The sequence below is a fragment of the Oncorhynchus clarkii genome, chromosome 4 (assembly GCF_045791955.1).
Source record: "Oncorhynchus clarkii lewisi isolate Uvic-CL-2024 chromosome 4, UVic_Ocla_1.0, whole genome shotgun sequence".
NCBI classification, from domain to species: domain Eukaryota; kingdom Metazoa; phylum Chordata; class Actinopteri; order Salmoniformes; family Salmonidae; genus Oncorhynchus; species Oncorhynchus clarkii.
In genome coordinates, this window is record NC_092150.1 from 19133691 (window position 1) to 19158983 (window position 25293).

The window sequence follows — 25293 nt, forward strand, 5'->3', positions numbered from 1 at the left end:
CAAATTAAGCAACAAAAACATCAAGTTACAAAGTAAAACTCATAGACTAGATGGAACACAGTAAATGTTAGTCCGGGACACTCAAATTAGTGTGATATGTTACGCTTGGTAACCTCACAGACAATTTGAGCTAATTAGCAAATGTTCAACTACTTACCACTTTTTAGCTACATTGTATCTACTTAGCATGTTAGCTAATCTTTCCCCTAACCTTAACCCTTTTAGCTAACCCTAACCCTTTAACCTAACTCCTAAACTTAACCCTAAAGTCTAACCCCTATCCCTAACGACTAGCCTAGATAACGTTAGCCAGCTAACTAACATTAGATACCTAGCCACCTAGCAGAATCCATAACATATCATACGTTTAGCAAATTCGTAACATATAATGCAAATCGTAATTCGTGACATAACATACGGAATGAGTGATGGACATCCACAAATGAATACATACCATACAAAACGTAACATAATATACTAAATAGAGTGTCTCGGATTTACATACTGAATAATACGAAATGCTCTGAGACCAGGTTTACATGGCTGGCACTTTACTCCATAGTGTAAACATTCTTCATTGCTAAAGCGTATGGCACTGTACACTTTATGTATTCTATATTCTTCCTTAGTCTCCTGTAAATATGTATATAAACTTTTACTTTTTTTTTTAGAGAGAGAGAGAGAGAGAGAGAGAGAGAGAGAGAGAGAGAGAGAGAGAGAGAGAGAGAGAGAGACGTCCATGTTGGTGTGTGTGTTTATGTATGTGGGGCTGGGGAATTATTTTTCTGGTCTTAATGCCTTGACAAAAAACGTGCAAATCAGCTAGTGGGATGTCTCAACTTCCTGTTGTCTTTCAGATTGTGGCGTCGATTAGATTATAAAGTGTATTCAGAAAGTATTCAGACCCCTACGTTACAGCCTTATTCTAAAATTAATGAACGTTTTTTTCAATTGTATCTACTTAGCATGTTAGCTAATCTTTCCCCTAACCTTAACCCTTTTAGCTAACCCTAACCTTTTAACCTAACTCCTAAACTAAATCCTAAAGACTACACAATACCCCATAATGACAAAGCGAAAACAGGTTTTTGAAATATCATATTTACGTACAGTACCAGTCAAAAGTTTGGACACACCTACTCATTCCAGGGTTTTTCTTTATTAGTACTATTTTCTACATCGTAGAATAATAGTGAAGACATCAAAACTATGAATCAACACATATGGAATCATGTAGTAACCAAAAAAGTGGTTAACAAATCAAAACATATTTAATATTTGGCTATATTCTCTAAAATAGCCAACCTTTGCCTTGATGACAGCTTTGCAAACTCTTGGCATTCTATCAATCAACGTCATGAGGTAGTCACCTGGAATGCATTTGAATTAACAGGTGTGCCTTGTTAAAAGTTAATTTGTGGAATTTATTTTCTTTTTAATGCATTTGAGCCAATCAGTTGTGTTGTGACAAGGTAGAGTTGGTATACAGAAGATAGCCCTATTTGGTAAAAGACCAAGTCCATATTATGGCAAGAACAGCTCAAATAAGCAAAGAGAAACGAGAGTCCATCATTAGTTTAAGACATGAAGTTCAGTCAATCGTGAAAATTTCAAGAACTTCAAATGCAGTCGCAAAAACCATCAAGTGCTATGATGAAACTGGCTCTCATGAGGACTGCCACAGGAAAGAAGAACCAGAGTTACCTCTGCTGCAGTGGACAAGTTCATTAGAGTTAACTGCACCTCAGATTGTAGTCCAAATAAATTCACAGAGTTCAAGTAACAGACACATCTCAACATCAACTGTTCAGAGGATATTGTGTGAATCAGGCCTTCATGGTTGAATTGCTCCAAAGAAACCACTACTAAAGAACGCCAAAAAGAAGAAGAGACTTGCTTGGGCCAAGAAACATGAACAATGGACATTAAACAGATGGAAATCTGTCCTTTGGTCTGATGAGTCCAAATTTGACAACTGCCGTGTCTTTGTGAGACGCAGAGTAAGTGAACGGATGATCTTTGCATGTGTGGTTCCCACCGTGAGGCATAGAGGAGGAGGTGTGATGTTGTGGGGGGGTGCTGTGCTGGTGACATTGTCAGTGATTTATTTAGAATTCAAGGCACACTTAACCAGCATGGCTACCACAACATTCTGCAGTGATACGCCATCCCATCTGGTTTTCGCTTAGTGGGACTATCATTTGTTTTTCAACAGGACAATGACCCAACACACCTCCAGGCTGTGTAAGGGCTATTTGACCAAGAAGGACAGTGATGGAGTAATACATCAGATGACCTGGCCTCCACAATCACCCAACCCCAACCCAATTGAGATGGTTTGGGATGAGTTGGACCACAGAGTGATGGAAAAGCAGCCAACAAATGCTCAGCATATGTGGGAACTCATTCAAGACTGTTGGAAAAGCATTGCAGGTGAAGCTGGTTGAGAGAATGTCAAGAGTGTGCAAAGCTGTCATCAAGGCAAAGGGTGGCTACTTTGAAGAATATCAAATATCAAATATATTTTGATTTGTTTAACACTTTTTTGTTTACTACATGATTCCATATGTGTTATTTTGATGTCTTCACTATTATTCTACAATGTAGAAAATACTAAAAATAAAGAAATCTTGGCACACCTGTATTTGGGGAGTTCCTCTCAAGCTCTGTCAGGTTGGATGGGGAGCGTTGCTGCACAGCTATTTTCAGGTCTCTCCAGAGATGTTCGTTAGGGTTCAAGTCCGGGCTCTGGCTGAGCCACTCAAGGACATTCAGAGACTTGACCTGAAGTCACTCCTGCATTGTCTTGGCTGTGTGCTTACAGTCGTTGTCCACAGTGGTCTAAGGCTGGCGGAGTCACTACAGACCAGGTTCAATCCCGGTTTGTGTCACAGCCAACTGTGACTTGGAGACCCATGAGGCAGCGCAGTGTTGTCCGGGTTATGGGAGGGTTAGGCCAGCCGGGATGTTGTTGTCCCATTGTACTCTAGCTGGCCATTGTGCTGTGGCTGGTCATGCACGCTGACACAGTCGCCAGTTGTACGGTGTTTCCTCCAACACATTGGTGTGGCTGGTTTCTGTGTTAAGCGAGCAGGGTATCAAGAAGCAGTGCGGCTTGATGGGGTTGTGTTTTTCGGAGGACGGCATTGCTCTCGACCTTCGCCTTATCCGAGTCCGTATGGGAGTTGCAGCGATGAAATAAGACTAAGTGGGCAGTCATGTGCCTTTTACTGTTCATATTGTGAAAATATATATTATGCCTGTTGCATGGATCGTAAAACGTGTGCTGCTATACTTTACATTTCAATTTGCTGTTATACAGTGGTGGAAAATGTACTCAATTGTCATACTTGAGTAAAAGTAAAGGCACCTTAATAGAAAACTAGTAAAATGCTACTTGAGTAAAAGTCTAAAAGTATTTGGTTTTAAATATACTTAAGTATTAAGAGTAAATGGAATTGCTAAAATGTACTTAAGTATCAAAAGTAAAAGGGTAAAGTATAAACCATTTCAAACCTGCACAATTTCCCTTTTTTTCTTTTTATTGACAGATAACACTCAGACATAATTTACAAATTAAGCATTTGTGTTTAGTGAGTCCGTCAGATCAGAGGCAATAGGGATGACCAGGGATGTTCACTTGATAAGTGTGTGAATTGGACCATTTTACTGTCAAAATAGAACAAGTATTTTTGGGTGTCAGGGAAAATGTATGGAATAAAAAGTACATTATTTTATTTAGGAAAGTTAGTGAAGTAAAAGTTGTCGAAATGTAAATAGTAAAGTAAAGTACAGATCTCCGAAAAAACTACTAAACTAGTACTTTCAAGTATTTTTACTTAAGTACTTTACACCACTGCTGTTATACTTTGGTTCTATATATCACAAGTAATACAACGTTACTGTTATAAAACAAGAAATCTAATGATTCAGTGTTTTGCATATATTTGGTGTACCAATACACCAAACTGATATCTACTAACTTGCCAGTATTATCACTGATGATTTAGCCTATTGATAATATGTCAAATAGAAATTCAAAGTTGCAATTTTTCATAAAATAAGGTTCTACCGAGATTTGAACTCGGATCGCTGGATTCAAAGTCCAGAGTGCTAACCATTACACCATAGAACCGTGCTGCGCATGGCGAGAGGAATTATAAAATATAAAAATGATCTATCGTTCAGATGTTAACATTAAATAATTGTAGATATATCTTTAGTATGATTGTATTCGCTTAACTCAATATTACAGTCCATATTTAGCGGTGTCTAGGATCTGACAAATCATTCCTCTTCGTTTCAATGCAATTGCAATGCCACAAATGAACGGGAGGCGGCAACCTGTGCTTATTATCGCAGACAGATTTCCTTTCAAAGAAAGTCCATATGGTGTCCAAGATGAGAAACAGAATGATTTGGAAGCTTTGGCAAATGGTAATACCAAAGATTTGTATAACTAACCCAAGATAGATCACGGTCTTTCGTTTTCAATGGGAGCAAATTAATCAGTGGGCAGAACAAGCAAGGAGATGGGCAGAGCCAAGCACGAGCTAGCGAGATCCTATTGGCGTGTTCTAACATGTAGGTCATTTGCATATTTCATTAGGGACACTTAATGCGCATGTGCAATAACTAAATTCGCCCTTGGACTCCTAAACAACTTTTAAAAACTTTGGCAAAGGTTAAAGCCTCCCCTGCATTGTTTACCCCAATGGGCTAATCATTAGCTAGGTCACAGACTCTAAATATGATGTTGTTGCTTGTTAATTGTCTTTAAATAAAAGCTCCCATTGGCACTAATACAATCATGTGATTTTTTTACAGTGTTAATAAATACAGTGAAATTGTGTGAATTTTACAGTTAATAGGCTATAGCAGCCAGATCGTTCAAGATTGACTTCGAAAATATTGTCATGCCAGACACTCAGATTGTAAAACCCTGCCAATTGCACAAAAAATTGGAGTTGAGAAATATATAGTATAGCATAAAAAAAACTGGTATCCAGCGTTTTTCAATCAGCAACACTGTTGTCTTTTCCCTAAATTGTATTTAGGAATGTTGGCAGTGACTGGACTTATTCGAACATATTTCTTTCCACGCAGCAATCAGCTGTGTGTGAGGAGTTGCACACTCTTGCCACCCGACAGCTGATATATTAAGTTCATAAATAAATGACATAGCTCATTAACAGCTTCGGGAATTAATCTTTTCGTAAACATTTTTTTATTTTTTACAATTAGGCCTATACAGACTACAGAATCGCATTACTACAATATTAATTTTTATTTATTCCTGTAGGCCTAGCCTATTTAACCAAAATGTTATTTGTTTAAATACTGTTCATGTCTTGACAAACAAGCAGCTCCATAGTATAGGCCTACATAAACTTTTCTTTGCCAATAATGACATCGCTGTGTCTAATATGAAAAAATACAGAAAAGTAGGTGGTTATTTTCAGTGGTGTAAAGTACCTGAGTAAAAATACTTTAAAGTACTACTTACGTATTTTTTTAAAAATCTGCCTGGTCATCCCAACTGCCTCTGATCTGGTGGACTCACTAAACACAAATGCATCATTTGTAAATTGTCTGAGTGTTAGTGTGCCCCTGGCGATCCGTCAATAAAAATACTAAATTGAATTGCGCCGTCTGGTTTGCTTAAAATAAGGAATTTGAAATGGTTTATACTTTTACTTTTACTTTTAATACCTAAGTACAATTGAGCAATTCCATTTACTTTTACTACTTAAGTATATTTAAAACCAAATACTTTGAGACTTTTACTCAAGTAGTATTTTACTTGGTGACTTTCACTTTTACTTGAGTCATTTTCTATTAAGGTATCTGTACTTTTACTCAAATAAGACAATTTTTCCACCACTGGTTATCTTTTTAATGCGCATGCTGATGTTCAACACTGAATTTATGATTTTCTGCCTCCGCTGAGATGGGTCTGGCGCAAGGATCCAGGACGTATAGGAGGGGCTCACTCGAGATGGAGATGGTTTGGCATTCTTACCTCTGCTTGGAAACGCTGGTTGATAACAAGTGTGAAGCGTCAGAGGTCGGGAAGATTGTGAAGCATTAAATACAAATATATTTGTTTGTTTTTTGTTTTGTTTGAAAATGTAGCCTACTGGCCCAAGCGGGCCATATGGAAGTTTAATTAACTGGCCCTGTGTGCTCGGAAGATGTTGCAGGGCCAGAGGGCATCCCTGAATGTCGAGCCCATGATTAACATACAATAGGGAATAGCCTATGTGATGGGACTGCCCATGAGCAGGTTTTTCTAGATGTGAGAAAATAACAGGTCCCACTATACTGTATGTAATGAATGACAGGGCAGTGTGAAAAAGTTGTAATTTGCAAGTTAATGTTAGACCAACATCTCTTCCTCCTGCAGAGTGTGTTTGAATTCAAAATGAATTGTTTATGCAAAGATACTGGACTGTATTAAATACATAGGCTATATCCGTTATATTGATCATACAGAGAACAAGAGAATATTGACTTTATTGAGCCTTTATTTAACTAGGCAAGTCAGTTAAGAACAAATTCTTACTTACAATGATGGCCTATAGCCTACAGTAGGCTTATGTCAGATATTGACAATGACCCCTTCAAAGATCCCCAAAAAATGTCATAGTCATATTGCATAAACATTGTTAAGCTAAGGGAATTGTATTTTTATGGTGACCCATGGTTTATTCCAAAGAGATGTGTAGGTAGTTTTGGTTGAGCAATGTCTGCTGTTGTTGTTCGCATCCACAGAGAGCAATGAACAAGTATTTGAAAGAAGACAAAATTGCATCACTCCTAAATACTGGTAGGCCTATATGACTGTATGCAACTAACGCATCGATTCAGATGTGGTGTATTGTTTCAGTTTCCAGTGTAGTATGGACATATAGCATCATATTGCATCAGGAATGTGAGGGACTGTTGAGTGGGCGGGGAATGCAACATGAAAGGAGAGCAGTGGAATCCTGAGTTCACAGATACACATGCCTGTGGGTGTTAATGTGCCTGAGTCTGTGTCAGGAGTGTGTGTGTGTGTGTGTGTGTGTGTGTGTGTGTGTGTGTGTGTGTGTGTGTGTGTGTGTGTGTGTGTGTGTGTGTGTGTGTGTGTGTGTGTGTGTGTGCGTTTGTGTATTTTGTGTTTATTTCCGAGTGCGTGAAAGTGTGTCTCTGTATGTGTGTGTGTCTGTGTGTGGCTGCTGATGTGGGTCATTACCCCTTCTTTTCCCCCAGGGGCCAGGAGGAAAGAGAGGAGGGAGGATGGAGGGATGGAGTGGGGGATGGAGGGAATGGGAGAGGGAGGCGGGTTCCCAGGAGAAGAGAGACCTATAAATCACTGTGCTGTCTCTGTGCTGACACCAGGCTTGTCTGCTGGGGGGAGGGGCACTCATAACAACACTGGAGCCTTGTCTCTCTGTCACTCACCCCCATGCTGGGCAGGGGCCATCCCCAGCATGTGGGGGTGGGGGGCATTTGGGGGTACCCAACCCCCCATCGGTTCAATATGATACCTCATTCTATCACTTGTTTTCATTTGAGATGGATGTACTGAAACAGCTTAGTTCTATGTTAAAACTTGATGTGAAATGCATGAATTTACTAACTATTTTGACTCATCAGATATGCTGCTGTTACTGTTTATTATATATCCTGTTGCCTAGTCACTTTATTCCTACCTATATGTACATACAATATCTACCTCAATTACCTCCTAGCCTGTACCTCTAAACATTAACTCGGTACTGGTACCCCATGTATATAGCCAGATTATTGTTACTCATTGTGTTTTTATTCCTCATGTTATTCTTTTTTATATATTTTTCTCTCTGCATTGTTGGGAAGGGCCTTTAAGTAAGCATTTCACTGTTCAAAAGTACGGCTTGCCGTGCGGTAGAAGAGAGAGCCGTCTATGACTGGGGTGGCTGGAGTCTTTGGCAATTTTTAGGGCCTTCCTCTGACACCGCCTGGAATAGATGTCCTGGATGGAAGGAAGCTTGGCCCCAGTGATGTACTGGGCCGTACACACTACACTCTGTAGTGCCTTGCCGTCGGAGGCCAAGCAGTTGCCATGCCAGGCAGGGATGCAACCAGTCAGGATGCTCTTGATGGTGCAGCTGTAGACTTTTTGAGGATCTGAGGACCCATGCAGGTCTCCCGAGGGGGAATAGGCGTTGTCGTGCCATCTTCATGACTGTCTTGGTGCGTTTGGACCATGACAGTTTGTTGGTGATTAGGACATCAAGGAACTTGAAGCTCTCAATCTGCTCCCTACAGCCCTGTTGATGAGAATGGGGGCATGCTTGGGCCTCCTTTTCCTGTAGTCCACAATCATCTCCTTTGTCTTGATCACGTTGAGGGCGAGGTTGTTAACTTGGCACCACACTGCCATGTTTCTGCCCTCCTCCCTATGTTAGTCTACACCTGTTGTTTGCAAAGCATGTGACAAATACTATTCTATTTGATAAATGTAGCTAGGCAATTGTATGTGTTTTTGCAGACAAAAAACAGGTTGCTGCATCTCCACAATTCCTCATATTCAACCACTCCCTGTTGATGTTTTTTTGGCTGCTGATATTTTCCTGTCCATAAATAGTAGTTTGCCTTGCTCTTACTGCTGTGTACAAGTCCATCTCTGTATCAAATGCAGTTCTACAAGTTGTGATTACAAGGGATATTGCAGGTGCGTGACCATGTGTGCATGTATGATGTAAAAGGAGTGAGTTGATCATATGGACTAGTTGCTTTTCAACAGGACATTTTCCTAAAAACAAAAGAGCCTCTTCCATAACAATGGTGTGGTGATTGAGGACTTTGAAGGGAGTGCTGTGCTCCAGACCAGACAGCACTGGGATCTGCAAGCCTCAATCAGACCCCAGTTAGTATCACCCCCTCTCTGGGCTGACCTGCCTATAGCAATAATGTGTGTCCTTCACTTCTACCAGATCACATTCTATCATCTATTATTATGCCTCCTCCAGCACACAACGCACACCCATACATCCTGCTGGCTGCCTGCCTGCCCTACGCTGCCCGCCCTACCCGCCCACCTACTACATGAAACATCTCCAAGCAGAAGCCTGCAATACATTGCATTCCTCACAAATTTTTTTATTCTAATAAATGTGATCCTAGACCCTGGGAGAGAGACCAGCAAGCTGCATTAAAATTCATTGGGAAAAAATTGCAATAAAATCTCTCTCTCCCTCCCACTCCCCATTTCTCTCTCTTTCTCCCCCTCCCCATTTCTCTCTCTCTCACCCTCCCCATTTCTCTCTCTCTCTTTCACTCTATTTTTATACCACCCTTGGGCACTCTCTTTCATTCAATCTCTAACTCTCACACTGGCTCCTCTTTCTTAGCATCCCCCGCTGTCCTTCATCCCTCTCTCTCTCTCTCACACTCTGTATTTTCCAACTCCACCCCTGGCAGATTGTGATTTCCACTGTCAGAAAATTGCTTTTTCAATATCTGTCTCTCTAATTATGAGGCCTGCTAAAGGGGTCGTGCCACCAGAATACCAATAAATGTCTCTGAATTTTTCCTCTTTTAAATGCTATTTTTGATTCTTTAAAGTTTAAAGGAACAAACAATACATACTGAAATATGCAGGTGCTTGGCTATAATCACCATTGGATCATCAAGAGTGCAAGTCTCAATGCTGTGTTGTTTTCAAATCAGCAACAACAAAAATGGCAGTGTGTTTTAAAAACATTTTTAAAGCTTACAACTATAGCTTTCCTTCTGTACCATACTTGCAATATTAACTAATTATGAGATTAAATACATTTGTTTGTGAGGTGGGATGCTCTCTTTACTCATGTTCATTGTTTATTTCAGATGTCCAAAAATGAACATTACTCAGATTTAGAATATCATTTTATCATAGGGCCTGACAATATATAAAAAATATATAAAAATATATACTAAAAAATATGTAAATATATATATATATATATATGCAACATTCAAGATTTGTGCACCGATATACGATTTGTGGGAAGAGGAAATAAGCTTTATAGACACTGTTCTATAGGTCTACCACAACTTCATCACTATCACGTCTAAAGGGTTAAATTGTCCTCTCAGCGGGTTCAGACTACTTGATTGACGTTTGGAGCACTGTAATACCAGCATCATCCAATAAACAAACGATCGGTGTCCCCCACGTGGGTGTTCGGATTACTCATTGGTTACTTTCACCAGCGTTAATTGTGACTGGGTCGAGCCCCACGTGGAGATTTCATTCAATTGTTGAACGATTCCATTGTAGGCTACACGTAGTGTATATACAATTATAACATGGTTAATGTAGGAATCTCACATATATATATATTGTTTAAGTACAAAGCGGGCTTCATTTGCATGGCTACACGAATGAACGAACTGAGTAGAAAATGTACACGCATGGTGAGAAAATTAACAAGGGTGTTTACTTTACTAATATCATTAGACTATTTATACAAGAGCAATTGGCAAACTGTATGTCATTGGTCTGAAATGTTTTAACACCAGCAAACAGATTTGGCCTTCTTTCATTAGAGTGGGTAGGCTAGATGCGTTGTTCATAAATAAGGACAGAAAGGCGAAACCTTAGCTCCAGTCCTATGCTGGCTTGATCAACGAGAATAGCGAGATACTCCCTTCTCATTCTGTCTAGCAAATGTCCCTTTAGTTTCTCTCTCAAGAAAACAAGTCAGCTATGTCTTGAAGATCAGGCGAGGACCAGAAAAGAAGGTGGGAGTGTGAGGAGAGCAGTGTTGTAAAGGAGAAGGGCGACGAACGAGACAAAAGAGGCTGCGGCTGCATTGAATGTGGTGGTGTCCGACTCAGAACCCACATAGTACAACCTAGCCACATTTGCTTTTTATTCTAGGTGAGAATACACCGGGGAGGGGAGTATTTACGAGAAGAAAAGGTGCCATTTTACTCATTCGAAGTGCGTAGTCACGAGGCCTCTAAACATTTAGTCGTGGACTGGGTGCATCTTTACTACATCGAATGTTATTTGTCTGTGGGTTGAACATAGACCAGAACAAAGGGAGTCTTGAGCAAGGAATTAGCGAGCCGAGACTAGCTTTGTCATTACTGCCTCTGAAACCAAGCCAAATGCGTCTCTGAAACCGACAATATAACGTCTTCTCCATTTCTGTCCTTTTTTGCCCATAAGAGAGGAAGAAGATTTTTTTTAAAGAATTCGGCGCCCAGAATGTTTCCTCAAAACCGACCTCCGGTAAGTACGATTAGCATGTAACGTTCGGTAATTGTTCTGTTGGAGTGATACTTTAAAACCTCAGCGATCTATACATTATTATCTAACCCTTCTCTGTCTGTTGAAGTAAGTTTATTTGAAATAAAGGAAACAACTTGAGCAAGAATGTATACAGAGGTAGGGCCATAAACTTGCTACATGATTTATTGTTCCATTTTTATCTCTGTCATTGTATCTATGCTATTTGTATCCGGAATTCCTTTGTGATCATGTTGGTCAAAAAGTAACACATGCTGCAACATTGCAAACCCATACTCATTTTACGTTTAGTACTTGAACGACGAGCGGTGTAAACTCAATCCAACATGGGTCTGTTATAAACAGAGGGGATTTATACCGCCAGAATCTGGCAAAACAAGAACTTTAGGTTTAACTCATTCTGTGCAAATTCTAGTCTCCTGTTGTTGGTATAACTTTAAAGTGTCAAATTAGAACAGCCAACCTCGAGTTATCCAAATGGTAGGCTGTATTGCCCTAGGTGATGGAGTGGTCTAGGTTTGTTTGTCCTTTCCACACTCGGCAGTCTATTTGAGGGGTGAGTCAACTTTAGGCAAGGGTTTGGGTTGTTTATTTAACTAGGCAAGTCAGTTAAGAACACATTTTTATTTACAATGACGACCTTGGAACAGTGGGTTAACGTAGTAGTTAGAGCGTTGGACTAGTAACCGAAAGGTTGCAAGATCAAATCCCAGCTGACAAGGTAAAAATCTGTCGTTCTGCCCCAGAACAAGGCAGTTAACCCACTGTTCCTAGGCTGACATTGAAAAAATAATTAGTTCTTAATTAACTGACCTGCCTAGTTAAATAAAAAATTATATTTAAAGAACTACAGATTTTACCTTGTCAGCTCGGGGATTTGAGAAATTACTAACAAATTAAAAGCTGAAATTTCTTGAGTCAAGTATTTAACTCCTTTGTTATGGGAAGCCTAAATACGTTCAGGTGCAATGTGCTTAACCAATAAGTTGAATGGACTCATTCTGTGTTCAATGGTGGTGGTTAACATGATTTTTGAATGACTACCCCATCTCTGTACCCCACACATACAATTAGCTGTAAGGTACCTTAACCGAGTACTGAATTTCTAGCACAGATTCAACCACAAAGACCAGGGAACTGTACTTTTTGTCCTGAATACAAAGAATTATGTTTGGGGCAAATCCAACACATCACTGAGTACCACTCTTCATATTTTCATGCATGGTGGTGGTTGCATCATGTTATGGGTATGCTTGTCATTGGCAAGGACTAGGGAGTGATTTTTTTTTGCATAAAAATAAATGGAATACAGCTATAAGCACAGGAAAAATCCTAAATAATACCTGGTTGTCTGATTTCCAACAGACACTTGGAGATGAAGTCACCTTTTTAGCAGGACAATAACTTTAAACACAATACCAAATCTACACTGGAGTTTCTTATCAAGACAATGTTGAATGTTCCTGAGTGGTTTAGTTCAGTTTTGATTTAAATTGGCTTGAAAATGGCTGTCTAGCAGTGATCAACAATCAACTTGACAGTGCTTGAAGAATTTTGAAAAGAACAATGGGCAAATATTGTACAGTCCAGGTGTGCAAAGCTCTTAGAGATTTACCCCGAAAGACTCTCAGCTGTAGTCACTGCCAGGTGCTTCTATAAAATATTGACTCAGGTGTGAATACTTCTGTAAATTACATTTCTGTATTTAATTCGCATTACATTTGCTTATCATTTCTAAAAGCATGTTTTCACTTTGTCATTATGGGGTATTGTGTGTAGATGGGTGAGAGAACATATATTTAATCCATTTTTGAATTCAGGCGGTAATACAACAATGTGGAATAATTCAAGGTGTACTTTCTGATGGCTAGTACCAGACATTACACTGTTTTTAATCAATAAAACCGTGTACATATTTGAAAGTAGTTGAATTGGGTTAAAATGGATTCTACTAGTAATTTGTAATTTATTTATGCCACTTCCTGAGAGGAAATTCTACCTCTTCAGGTTCTCTCCATACCATGCCCATAGTACCCTGACAGAAGAGTGAGAGGGCTCTAAACAAACTTAATGTGCCCTCACCCCAGCCAGCTGTAGGACTAAAGGGAGAACAGAACAGAACGTGGCGCTGTGGTTACAGCTCTTAACCCAATCCATCTCATCCAACAACTCTACACTGCATCCCCTGGGGAGCTAGCTACCAACCACAGCTAAAATGTATGGGTATGCATCCTGGAGGGAGAGGGGCGCTGGGTTGGGAAAGAAAGCACAGATTCTGTTTCATTTTAACCACAACAGGCTTGAAACACTGAAAGCCTGTCTCCAAAGTCATTGGCTTTCATTAAAGTATGTTTGGAAGACTCAGGGAACAATTTATGAAACTATACTGAACAAAAATATAAACGCAACAATTTCAACGATTTTTCTGAGTTACAGTACATATAAGAAAATCAGTCAATTGAAATAAATAAATTAGACCCTAATCTATGGATTTCACAACTGGGCAGGGGTGCAGCCATGGGTGGGCCTGGAAACCCACCCACTGGGAAGCCAGGCCCAGCCAATCAGAATGAGTTTTTCCCTACAAAAGGGCTTTATTACAGACAAATACTCCTCAGTTTCATCAGCTGTCCGGGTGCTGGTCTCCGATAATCCCGTAGGTGAAGAAGCCAGATGTGGAGTTCCTGGGCTGGTGTGGTTACATGTGTTCTGTGGTTGTGAGGCTGGTGGACGTACTGCCAAATTCTCTAAAACGACGTTGTAGGCAGCTTATGGTATAGAAATGAACATTAAATTCTCTAGCAACAGCTCTGTTGGACATTCCTGCAGTCAGCATGCCAATAACACACTCCCTCAACTTGAGACATCTGTGGCATTGTGTTGTGTGTCAAAACCACATTTTAGAGTGGCCTTTTGTCCCCAGCACAAAGTGCACCTGTGTAATGATCATGCTGTTTAATCAGCTTCTTGATATGCCTCATCCTTCATGTGGATGGATTTTCTTGGCAAATGAGAAATGTTCACTAACATGGATGTAAACAAATTTGTGCACAAAATTTGAGAGAAATAAGCTTTATGTGCATATGGAACATTTCTGGGCTATTTCATATCATGAAACATGGGACCAACAATTTACATGTTGCGTTTATATTTTTGTTCAGTGTATATATAATCCTTTATGGAACTTTGTTTGTCAAGTTTCCTTTAATGTGAAAAGCATGGTAGAGTGAGTATAATGTACTGAGTATACATTTTACCTGGTCAGTCTGTCATGGAAAGAGCAGATGTTCCTAATGTTGTGTACTCACTGTATATGTAACAGAATATAGATCCAGAAATCTGCTCTTGCTAGAGTTGTTCTTATGATTTATTTGACTTTTTTCAAAATGTTGGGAAGCCATACAATGAATGAAGTTCAATTAATGTTTAGGTAAACACCTGACATGCAGATTTGTGAAACATATTTCCTCATTTTTGTTACATAGCAGTGAGACATTTATTTGTTAACATTTTGCTGTGGCAGGCAGACTGCTTAGTATAGCCTGACCAAGGAGACCAGCTCCACCTTACAGTTCTTGGAAATCAGCATAATGCGGACTAGTAGTAGATGTGTCAGCACTGCTGTTCTCAATGCTTAGCATCCAGTTCCATTTACCGGTAGCGTTTGCCGGCCAAGAGTACTTAGCACCTCTGAGCAGAGTGCTGGACGTAATTTGCAAACCGATTCTACATGTAGAATCACACGACAATGTCGGCAGTAAGACGTCCACCAGAGTCAGCTCACCGAACCAAACTCTGCTTATGGAAATGCACCACACTACACAGGTCTGGCTGTAGAGTGTAGATCTACAATCACACCTAATGATTAAGATTTCTATTTGTACATGCATCCATTCCACCCCCACCCCCCTGTTCCTCTGAGGTCCAGTAATGCCAGCAGGCTCCTGGAGCTCCGTTGGCCCAGTCAGCAGACCCTCCTGCTCTCCCATCAGACCCTGATTGATCCAGGACTCCCACTGGGCTGATTCTGGACAGGTCCACTTCAGCAGCACTGGGGAGTGATGGGCTGGGAGGGAAGTGCCGGGTAGTGATGGGCTATGAGGGAAGCGCGGGGTAGTGATGGGCTGGGAGGGAAGCGCCGGGGAGTGATGGGCTGGGAGGGAAGCGCCGGGGAGTGATGGGCTATGAGGGAAGCGCGGGGTAGTGATGGGCTGGGAGGGAAGCGCCGGGGAGTGATGGGCTGGGAGGGAAGTGCCGGGTAGTGATGGGCTATGAGGGAAGCGCGGGGTAGTGATGGGCTGGAAGGGAAGCGCCGGGGAGTGATGGGCTATGAGGGAAGCGCGGGGTAGTGATGGGCTGGGAGGGAAGCGCCGGGGAGTGATGGGCTGGGAGGGAAGCGCCGGGGAGTGATGGGCTGGGAGGGAAGCGCCGGGGAGTGATGTGCTAGGAGGGAAGCGCCGGGGAGTGATGGGCAATGAGGGAAGCGCCGGGGAGTGATGGGCAATGAGGGAAGCGCCGGGGAGTGATGGGCTAGGAGGGAAGCGCCGGGGAGTGATGGGCTAGGAGGGAAGCGCCGGGGAGTGATGGGCTAGGAGGGAAGCGCCGGGGAGTGATGGGCTAGGAGGGAAGCGCCAGGTAACCCAGCTTGCTTAGCTCTTCATTTCCAGTGTTCGATTAGATGGCCGCCTGCCTGCCAGAGGAGAGTTTTTTTGGGCAAGGTTTAAACCAGCTCTGGAGGTGTGGCGCTTAAGTCTGAGCCATGGAAAGAACAAACTGGCTGTGGGTGGGTTACCTAATAAAGGAAGGTACTTACAGCAATTAACACAGCTGACAACCAAACAGTTATGCACCGCCTATATACACTGACAGCGGGGACATTTGAATAACAAGCTTTCAGGAGCAAGGGGGAAAAAGAAAGGTGTAGCGCAAATGAAAGTGGTGCCTAGCAGCCCTCTCCTTAGTTAGAGAGAACTGGGGCATTTCTCTCTCATTCACTCCCACATCACAGCAGAGAGATCCTGGCGCTTGTGATCAATTGTGTGCGTGTGTTTGTCTATGTGTATTTGTGTGCACGTCATCCACCCACAGAGGTGCTTTAAAATGCAAATAACTGGTTTGTTGACTATCATATTTGAATAATTTGATATGAGGCTTGAACTTCAAAAGCTTTCTGCAAGGACAATATATTTCCATGTTTCACAGTTGTTTAAATCTATAGGGGAATGCTTGGGTGAGAGTGGAGGGGGGCAGGGGGCTGTTACTCTTCTATGGTTCTCCAGCTGGGGGCTGGGGATAGGTCTGCCGTGCCCTCCTTCCCACTACTGTGTCCCCAGAGACGGGCAGGCAGACAGGCAGGTAGTGCTCCAGCAGTGAGGGAGCATGGTGGCTGTTTACTCGGAACAATCGGTTCTGTGGGAAGGCACAGTGTAATTAGCAGGATGGTTCGTTGGCTAGATTGGTTCCCAGTTCTTATGCTGTTGGAGACTGGGGGAAGACTGCTTGGCATAGAAGTGCAGGTAACATAAAGGACTGAAATCTTCACGGGGCTTCACCTTTTGTGTGTGTGTGCACGCTTGTGGCGTGTGTGTGTGTGTGTGTGTGTGGGCGTGTTGCGTCGTGTGTGTTTTGGGGAGAATCAAGGGATGTGAGGTCATAGTGGTTTAGTGCTATTTGGTTTAATTAGAAGGAGTAAAAGGAAAACAACATTGATTGCATGCAGGGAATGCCACACCCACTGTTCCTTAGAGGGTGTGTGTCTGTGCATGTCTGTCTCTGTGTGTGCATGTCTCGCTCTCTCTCTGTGTTTGTTTGTTTGTTTGTGTGTGTGTGTGTGTGTGTGTTAACATGTAGGACTTTAATAGAAGCCAGACTCTCTATATGAAGCATCAGTCATTTGTAGCAGCAGGTTGTGTGTGCTGCCCAGCCTAGCCCAGCACCTAGCGGCTGTCTTCCCTGCCTGGGGTGTCCCTGTAGGCCTTCCTCCAGCCTATTTTAAAGGCCCATTAAAGACAACTTAGGCGTGATTAGAGCCATTACTGTCCCGGGATGCCTCTTCACCTCTTCTCCTTTCCACCACTACTGCTCCCAGCTGGGGCCTGATTTAATCACTACAATGTATTCTTTGCTGAGCTGGACCAGGGCAGATTACCAGGGGACTCAGGGAGGAAGGCTGCTATCTGATCAGCCACCTGACTCCCTATGGTTCCATTACCCTGATGGTGCTCTCTAGCCTCTGGCTCTTCATGGCACGGTGGAATATGGCTGTTTGGAGCTTGGCATATTCCCTGACTTCCTATAGGGACAAACAGGATTAGTTGGAGTATTGTATTGTACTTGAGAGTTGAGTACATTTTTGAGTCCTATCTGGCTGGATGCCTGGGTGGGTGATTGGGTAATCCAATGGTGATCAGGTCAGCAGTGTGACCTCTGACATCACACACTAAACCAGAGCAGCTGACCAGTGAGGTAGAGGGATCAGTGAGTCATCTGACTGACAGCTAATGGGAGGGTCTGCTCTGCAGCATTCCACTCTTTCATATTGTTGTTTCTGTGAGGGGCCACAGGGGTCTGCTGTGTACCTGCAGGCACCTATTCTGACGTTGGCCTGAATCATAACAGCACCTGGGCATCAGAGCCAGAATGTCTGATGTTAGCAGAAGCCCAGGCAGCAGTTTCCTCTGTCTTCATAAATCTCCCCCATCACCGAACTCAACTACTGGGTCAGCCTCGATCCCACACTCCCCATTTCTGTCTCAAAAAGGCTCTCTGCACCTGTTCTCCAGCGCGCGCGCGCACGCATACACACTGAGGTGAAAAACAAGAAAACAGGGAGTGGAAGGTGGAGAGAGAAGGGCAGAATTATTCCCCCTCCTTACCTCCCTCGCCTCCTACAAAATGGCCTTGGCGCTCTTGTTCCTGAGGCGCCTTTCTCTGGCCTGTGAAGAGTAATTGGTGTGTGTGCGAGAGCGAGGGAGTCTGTGTGCCACTGCCTGTGCTCAGGGGGAGGATCTGGCCAGCAGATTGAGTTGGAGCGCAGGCAGCCAGGCAAGCAGGCAGGGGAGAGGAGCTCGTTAGAGGCTGGAACAATGAGCAGCCCCTCTCTTGAACCTCAGTGGACCTGAGGGGTGTACTACGATTTAAGCTAGATCTACTCTGGGTTTTCTAAAGCTTGCCGGCTTCAGTTAGCTTCACATTCCAGCTCTGGCTTCATCCTTACTATGACGGTGAATATTTCTTGTCTGCCTATGTCATACTAACCCACACCTGCTTTTAGCGGTGCTGTGCAGATCCACAGTGCAGTCACATGCAGGACCGAGCGCTGAGTTCCATATGTCCTCTCTCTTGACCTCTCCCTTCTCCAGTTTCCCCCTCCACCAGGGAATCCAGCAGAACGAACAAGCAATCTACTTAATGTGACTAATGTCACTTTATAAACCAATAACATTCTTCTGCATAGGGCCCATGAGTGGAGCTATACCCACTCAATTATTTCCTCTAGACACACACACACACACACCACTTCTGTTCTCATTAAAGAGAGCAGTGGTGTGAACGGCCTGTCGTATATCCTTCAATGTAGCTTTAGCACCAGGGCGGAGGGGTGGGCCTCCATTGACAGAGACCGAGACAGACAGACAGTCGCTAGCCCAAGGTCCGGCCCATTGTCTGGCTGTCCTGCAGCATTACCTCTGAGGCCCTGCTAACTAATTGCTCGAAGCCCCGCAGAGAGGGACCAGAGAGGAGGGCCAGGCTACCGGCGGTGCTACTCCAGAGAGGGGAGGGCCAGGCTACCGGGGGTGCTACTCCAGAGAGAGGAGGTCCAGGCTACCGGGGTGCTACTCCAGAGAGAGGAAGGCCAGGCTACCGGGGGTGCTACTCCAGAGAGGGGAGGGCCAGGCTACTGGGGGTGCTACTCCAGAGATGGGAGGGCCAGGCTACCGGGGGTGCTACTCCAGAGAGAGGAGGGCCAGGTTACCGGGGGTGCTACTCCTGATGGGGTCCTACCTATTCTCCCTCTCTCCTTCCTTCCTTCCAACCCAGACTTAATATTAAACAAGTGTCTTAATATGGTCAAGAGCCCCTTGTTCTCCCCTCCCTCCCGGTTCCCCTCAAACATCTGGCCCTGACACTTTTTTGTCCCATCACAATGGTCAATGGTTCCTGTCTCCCCTGGCCTCTCCTGGTTTCCCGACAGTCTCACCACCACCACCACCCCCCCCCCCCCCCCCCCCCCCCCTCTGTGCTCACACCCCTCTGAGTCTTTCAGCTTTGTTCTTCAGCTCCAGGAAACTCATCATGGCTCTCCAGCTCACAACAACTGTTCCCCATGCATACAATCACATCTCTCATAGGACCCACACACAGAGATGACTAGTGTTGGGCATACATCTGGTATTAGAGTCATACATGAAGGATGTTGACCTGACTTGGAATGTAAACATGCAGTGATAAAACATGTACAGGTATAACATTATTATCAAATCACCACAAAACATACTGGTTATGTACAGGTAACTGACAAATTAATGGAAACATTTTGAGTAAATGAAACATACAAAGTATATTGAAAGCTGGTGCTTCCACACAGGAGTGGTTCCTGAGTTGATTAATCAATTAACATCCCATCATGCTTAGGGTCATGCATAAAAATGCTGCAACCACGGGGCATAAGTGGTCACTGAATGGTTTGATGAGTATTTTTTATTTTTTTATTATACCTTTATTTTACTAGGCAAGTCAGTTAAGAACAAATTCTTATTTTCAATGACGGCCTAGGGTGGAAAATACGGTCTCATGCGCCGCTCCAGAATCTCCCACAAGTGTTCAACTGGGTTGAGATCTGGTGACTGAGACGGCCATGGCATATGGTTTACATCGTTTTCATTGTTCAGGGGCAGAACGACATAATTTGTACCTTGTCAGCTCAGGGATTTGGTTGCTAGTCCAATGCTCTAACCACTAGGCTACCCTGCCGCCCCAATGAAAACGATGTAAACCATATGCCATGGCCGTCTCAGTCACCAGATCTCAACCCAGTTGAACACTTGTGGGAGATTCTGGAGCGGCGCATGAGACCGTATTTTCCACCATCAATAAAACACCAAATTCTAGAATTTGTTGTCTAAGAATAGTGTTGCATCCTTCCGATAGAGTTACAGAATCCATGTCAAGGTGCATTGAAGCTGTTCTGGCTCATGGTGGCCCAATGCCCTATTAAGAAACTTTATGTTGGTGTATCGTTTATTTTGTCAGTGACCTGTATATAGAGTCTGAAAGATGTTCACACTTTTGACAAGATATGCTAAAAGTGCTTATTGTCTTTCTGCGTAGGCACCTCTCCAGCCACCCCCTGGGTCTTCAGCATCTGCGGCGGCAGCTGCAGCCTCGGGAGCCCCCCAGGCCCTAAAGCTCACCTACCCAGAGACCCTGGACCGCATCAAGGAGGAGTTCCAGTTCCTCCAGACCCAGTACCACAGGTACACAACCTCCCCTAGTACCCAACTCAACACGGCAGCCTTTTCGCTCTCTCTGTGTGCGTGTTTGTTTATGTGCTAGTTTACAGCTTATGTAGCTCACAGGGGCCACGAGGGTTTGAAGAGCTGCTTAACATCTTATTAGGCTACCATGACCAGAGGCAGGAGTGGGTTGGTTATATACTAGAGCTGTTGTAGAACGCCCACTTGACCCAACCTCAGCTTGTACTGAGGGGGAGGAAGAGGGAGGAGAAGTGAGAGAGTACATTGGAGAAACAGGCCACGGAAAGGAAACGGGGAAAACCACAACAATGGATGGAGGCTCACAGGCTTTCTTCATCCTTTATTTTTGTTGATGAACTGGAACGTGCATCTTCTGGATGTCGTTAACTGTATACGAGTAGTTTTTTATGCGTTTCAAGGCTTTGAGAGAGTTTTCCTTCTGTAGGCTGCTGGGCATTGGGGATGGGTTGGGGCTCTGTTGTTAAGGACTTTCAGAAGATTGAGACTACATAACAATATTCCAACATGTATGTGTGCATTTCAGTGTCTGTCTTCCTGAATGTCTATATGTGTGGTTGATGTCTAAGAATGTAGACCGAGCTGGCCTGACTGGCTTTGACTGTGGGCCTCTAGCTGTCAGTGTCGTCCCAGCCTGCCTCCCAGCCTGCTCTGCCTCTCTCTGTTCTCTTGGCACACCTTCACACGGTCCCCCGCTTTGATTCGACCAGCCAGAATCAGCTCATCCACCCTCTCCTCCAGCTAACTTCTATTGTATGGCCCCCTCTCCCTCTACCCAGCTCCCGGATGAAAGGCTCCCTATACAAACAGGGGGCCAGCGTTCAAACAGGCCTGGCTGATTCCAGATATATCTTCCAGTGGCGCTGCATGGCGGTGACTCGTTTCTCTCAAACAAGCCAGCAATTTAAAAAATGTTTTTTTTAAATGTGTGGGTCCCCTGCACATTTTCTTGTTCTATGTGATACCTTAATGTGGATAATTCCCCTACCCCTTTGTGGATTATAAAGTGTACAGATGTGATCAGTATGTTCAGAAACATCGAACTCAACCTTCTGGCAATCTCAACATGCTTCTTCCTTATCAAATGCGTAGTGTTGGGGATCACCTGGAGGCTGGAGCTCCCTGGGAAACAGAGATGTGCTCTGCTACAAGAAGGACGGGCTAATCCTGCTAAGGCACACTGTGAATGGGGAGAGGGAGTGTTTTCCAGACATACCGGATTAAATGGAAAGACAGAAACCAAAACACAAACGAGTCAAGAAGGGCGTAGTGAGGCAACACGTCAGAGCCAGAAAAAGCCACCCACCTCTCCAACTATCCTCCTAGCTAATGTATGTTCCCTGTCAAAGCATCATGATGACCTTGCTGCCAATATCAGACACCTCAATTGAATACAGAGAGAGTTGTCTACTATGTCATCGGAACCTGGCTAAAATACATTAATGATGGCAATTAACTTAAAATAGAAGGCTTTGGAACCCCAATTAGAACAGAGATCCCATAATCACCCAAAAGTCACTGGAGGACTCACAAGCCCTTTCACAACAATGCAGAGCCAAAAAGTAAAAATATTGCAAAAAGGGAGATGGTAACACAATAAAATGATAGTAACGAAACTATATACAAGGAGTACCGGTACCGAGTAGAAGCGCAGGGGTACGAGGTAGTAGACATAATTGAGCTAATATGTACATGTAGGTAGGGGCAAAAGTCTGCATTTAATATAAACTAAATATGATTTGGCAAGAATCAAGCTTGCTGGATTAACCCTGAATTCATTATCCCCCAACTATAAATTGCATTCTTTAGCAGATTCTAGATTCGACTTAAGCATTCTACGGCAGCGAGCCACACACATAGTGTAATTCAATGCATGTTTAGGACAGACACCAGTCTATTGGATTAGGGGTGACCTGCTTAGCATCCCTCAGCAGACAGACAGGAAAGCGGCAGGTCTCTCGCCACAGAGGATCTCATGAGCACACACTCACCTATTACTGACAGACTAATCAGTCTTACTCTAGGTTAAAACGCATGGCACGCACACACACCCGAGTGGACAGACTGACAAGCTGAATGCAGCCTCACACTCAGACCTGGGTTAGAAATAGCAGGGTTTAGGTTAGTATTTTGGCCTTATTGATCGTGGCTGGAGCCTGATGGTTGTTGCTTAAGTGGATTAGGAGGCAGGAAAGAGACCAAGGTAAAGGGATTAGGAGTAATGGGCTATGTGTCTTTCCTGGTGTCTCTTTCTTTCTGTGTGTGTTTGACCCTCTTGTTCTTTGTGTGTGTGATACAAGATACAGTATCCGGACCCCATAGAGGAAGACATTCATTAAACCTAGCTAGATGTGTGGGTCACTTGCTACTGCATGAAATGAACTTGTTTGTGCCTGCCAAGTTAGTTGTGTGTGTGTTCTGCAGCTGCTCTTTACACAACCTCTAATCAGCAGACTGGAGGGAGCTGCTGACATGGGGCTCTCATTACAGTAATTCTCTCTACACACACACACACACACACACACACACACGGATCTGTCTTGACTGGGGAATGTGTGACATAGAAACACTGTTTCCATACGAACGTCAGCGCCGACACACATCTAACATAGTGTGTTGATGTTGTGTATGGAGGTCTAGAGTGGAGGAGAGGCTCTCATACTGTTACCATGCTGCCACTCAGAGAACAGAGTACCCACTTCTCTCTCCTGCTCTGACAGGATCACACTGTTTTGATACCAGGACTGTGCTCAAAACAACTGTGTGAGCGGATGGAACATTGGGTTTATGTCTGTCTCAAGGTTTGTGGTTCAGGGTTGTTTGAGTGTGTGGCACAGCCTGTCTTTGTGGGATTGTGTGTGACTGAGCATGTGTTTGGTGGTTACTGGTTGGTGCTTAAGTGAGCAGGGTGGGTCTGAGCATGTATTCATGAAAGGACCGTCTGTACAGTAAACTAGTCTCATGTGTGCACACACTGTCTTTACTGTAAACTCACACATGCTAGTTAGTACAAAGAGCACTGCCCCCACCCTTGAAAGGCTACACTGAGTGGAGCGCTGGGGGTTTAAAAGAGAGGACGAGATGAGGGGGGGACTGAGATGGAGGGGAAATGTGCTGTGTTACTGCAGAGGAAAAACTAATTAATAATGAATTAGATGTAAAATGAACATCCACACAACTGGAGGGGGTAAATGGCCTTAATGTACCCCGAGCACAACACGAACAACCATCCACCAGCCGGCCTGTCCTACTCCACGCCAGCCGGCCTGTCCTACTCCACGCCAGTCGGCCTGTCCTACTCCACGCCAGCCGGCCTGTCCTACTCCACGCCAGCCGGCCTGTCCTACTCCACGCCAGCCGGCCTGTCCTACTCCACGCCAGCCGGCCTGTCCTACTCCACGCCAGCCGGCCTGTCCTACTCCACGCCAGCCGGCCTGTCCTACTCCACACCAGCCGGCCTGTCCTACTCCACACCAGCCGGCCTGTCCTACTCCACACCATACGCTATTCATAAGACTTTGCTACACGCGTGCATTTGTTGTGTATATTAATTTCCCTCTAGCTGTCAGTGAGGCGTTTTGTGTCCGAGCCTTGACACGCGCTCATTGGGAACAAGGTGAAGACGACGACCTGGACTCATCCAATAAGAATTGCTCATTTAAATGTTCTGTTACAAGACGTTTTGAAACGTTCCATTGCGTGGCCTAATGAACCCCAGGCAGGTGTGTGGGTAGGAGAGGTAGAGGTTTAGTATAGCCACCTGCTGCTACAGCTCTGACACACATTGGAACCATGCAATACACTATGGTATTTTTTACCCCCTTTTTCTCCCCAAATTCGTGGTATCCAATTGATAGTAGTTACTGTCTTGTCTCATCGCTACAACTCCCGTACGGGCTCAGGAGAGACGAAGGTCGAGAGCCATGCGTCCTCCGAAACACAACCCAACCAAGCCGCACCGCTTCTTAACCCGGAAGCCAGCCACACCAATGTGTCGAAGGAAACACCATACAACTAGCGACCTGGTCAGCGTGCACTGCGCCCGGCCCGCCACAGGAGTCGCTAGTGCACGATGAGACAAGGATATCCCTACCAGCCAATTGTGCGTCGCCCCATGGACCTCCCGGCTGTGACAGAGCCTGGGCTCGAAATCAGTCTCTGGTGGCACAGCTAGCACTGCGATGTAGTGCCTTAGACCTCCGCGCCACCGGGAGTACACTATGGTATTTTAATGAGACCACGTTTGTTTTGATTGAGGTATAGTGCATGTGATCGTGCGTGTGGGCACTGCAGTGCACAAACATGCATTTGTGTGTATTTAGTGTAGGTCTGGTGGCACGTGTGTGTGTGTGTGTGTGTGTGTGTGTGTGTGTGTGTGGTAATGGTGCTCTGCTGACAGAGCTGTCTGAGTGCTGGCAGGCTACAGATTCGTAGCGCATTCCGATGATCATCTTATCTGCTGTCACCGTGAGGGAGAGATGGGCAGAGCATGCTGACATGTAGCAGACTCCATTTCACTCTTTCTCTCTC

At 44.1% G+C, this 25293-nt stretch overlaps 1 protein-coding gene and 1 non-coding gene across 2 annotated transcripts in view; one reads left to right on the forward strand and one right to left on the reverse strand.

Moving 5' to 3' along the window:
• Positions 1 to 4063: 4063 nt before the first annotated feature.
• trnaq-uug (transfer RNA glutamine (anticodon UUG)) lies at positions 4064 to 4135 on the reverse strand. Its single transcript has one exon. It is a non-coding gene; the product is annotated as a tRNA-Gln (tRNA).
• A 6529-nt stretch (positions 4136 to 10664) lies between these two features.
• Positions 10665 to 25293, forward strand: part of LOC139406545 (transducin-like enhancer protein 1) — a 45901-nt gene continuing 31272 nt past the window's right edge. The window contains exons 1-2 of the mRNA XM_071149238.1: positions 10665 to 11251; positions 20600 to 20745. Coding sequence (XP_071005339.1) covers positions 11228 to 11251; positions 20600 to 20745 — 170 coding nt within the window. The 5' untranslated portion in view covers positions 10665 to 11227. The remainder of the gene's footprint in view (positions 11252 to 20599; positions 20746 to 25293) is intronic.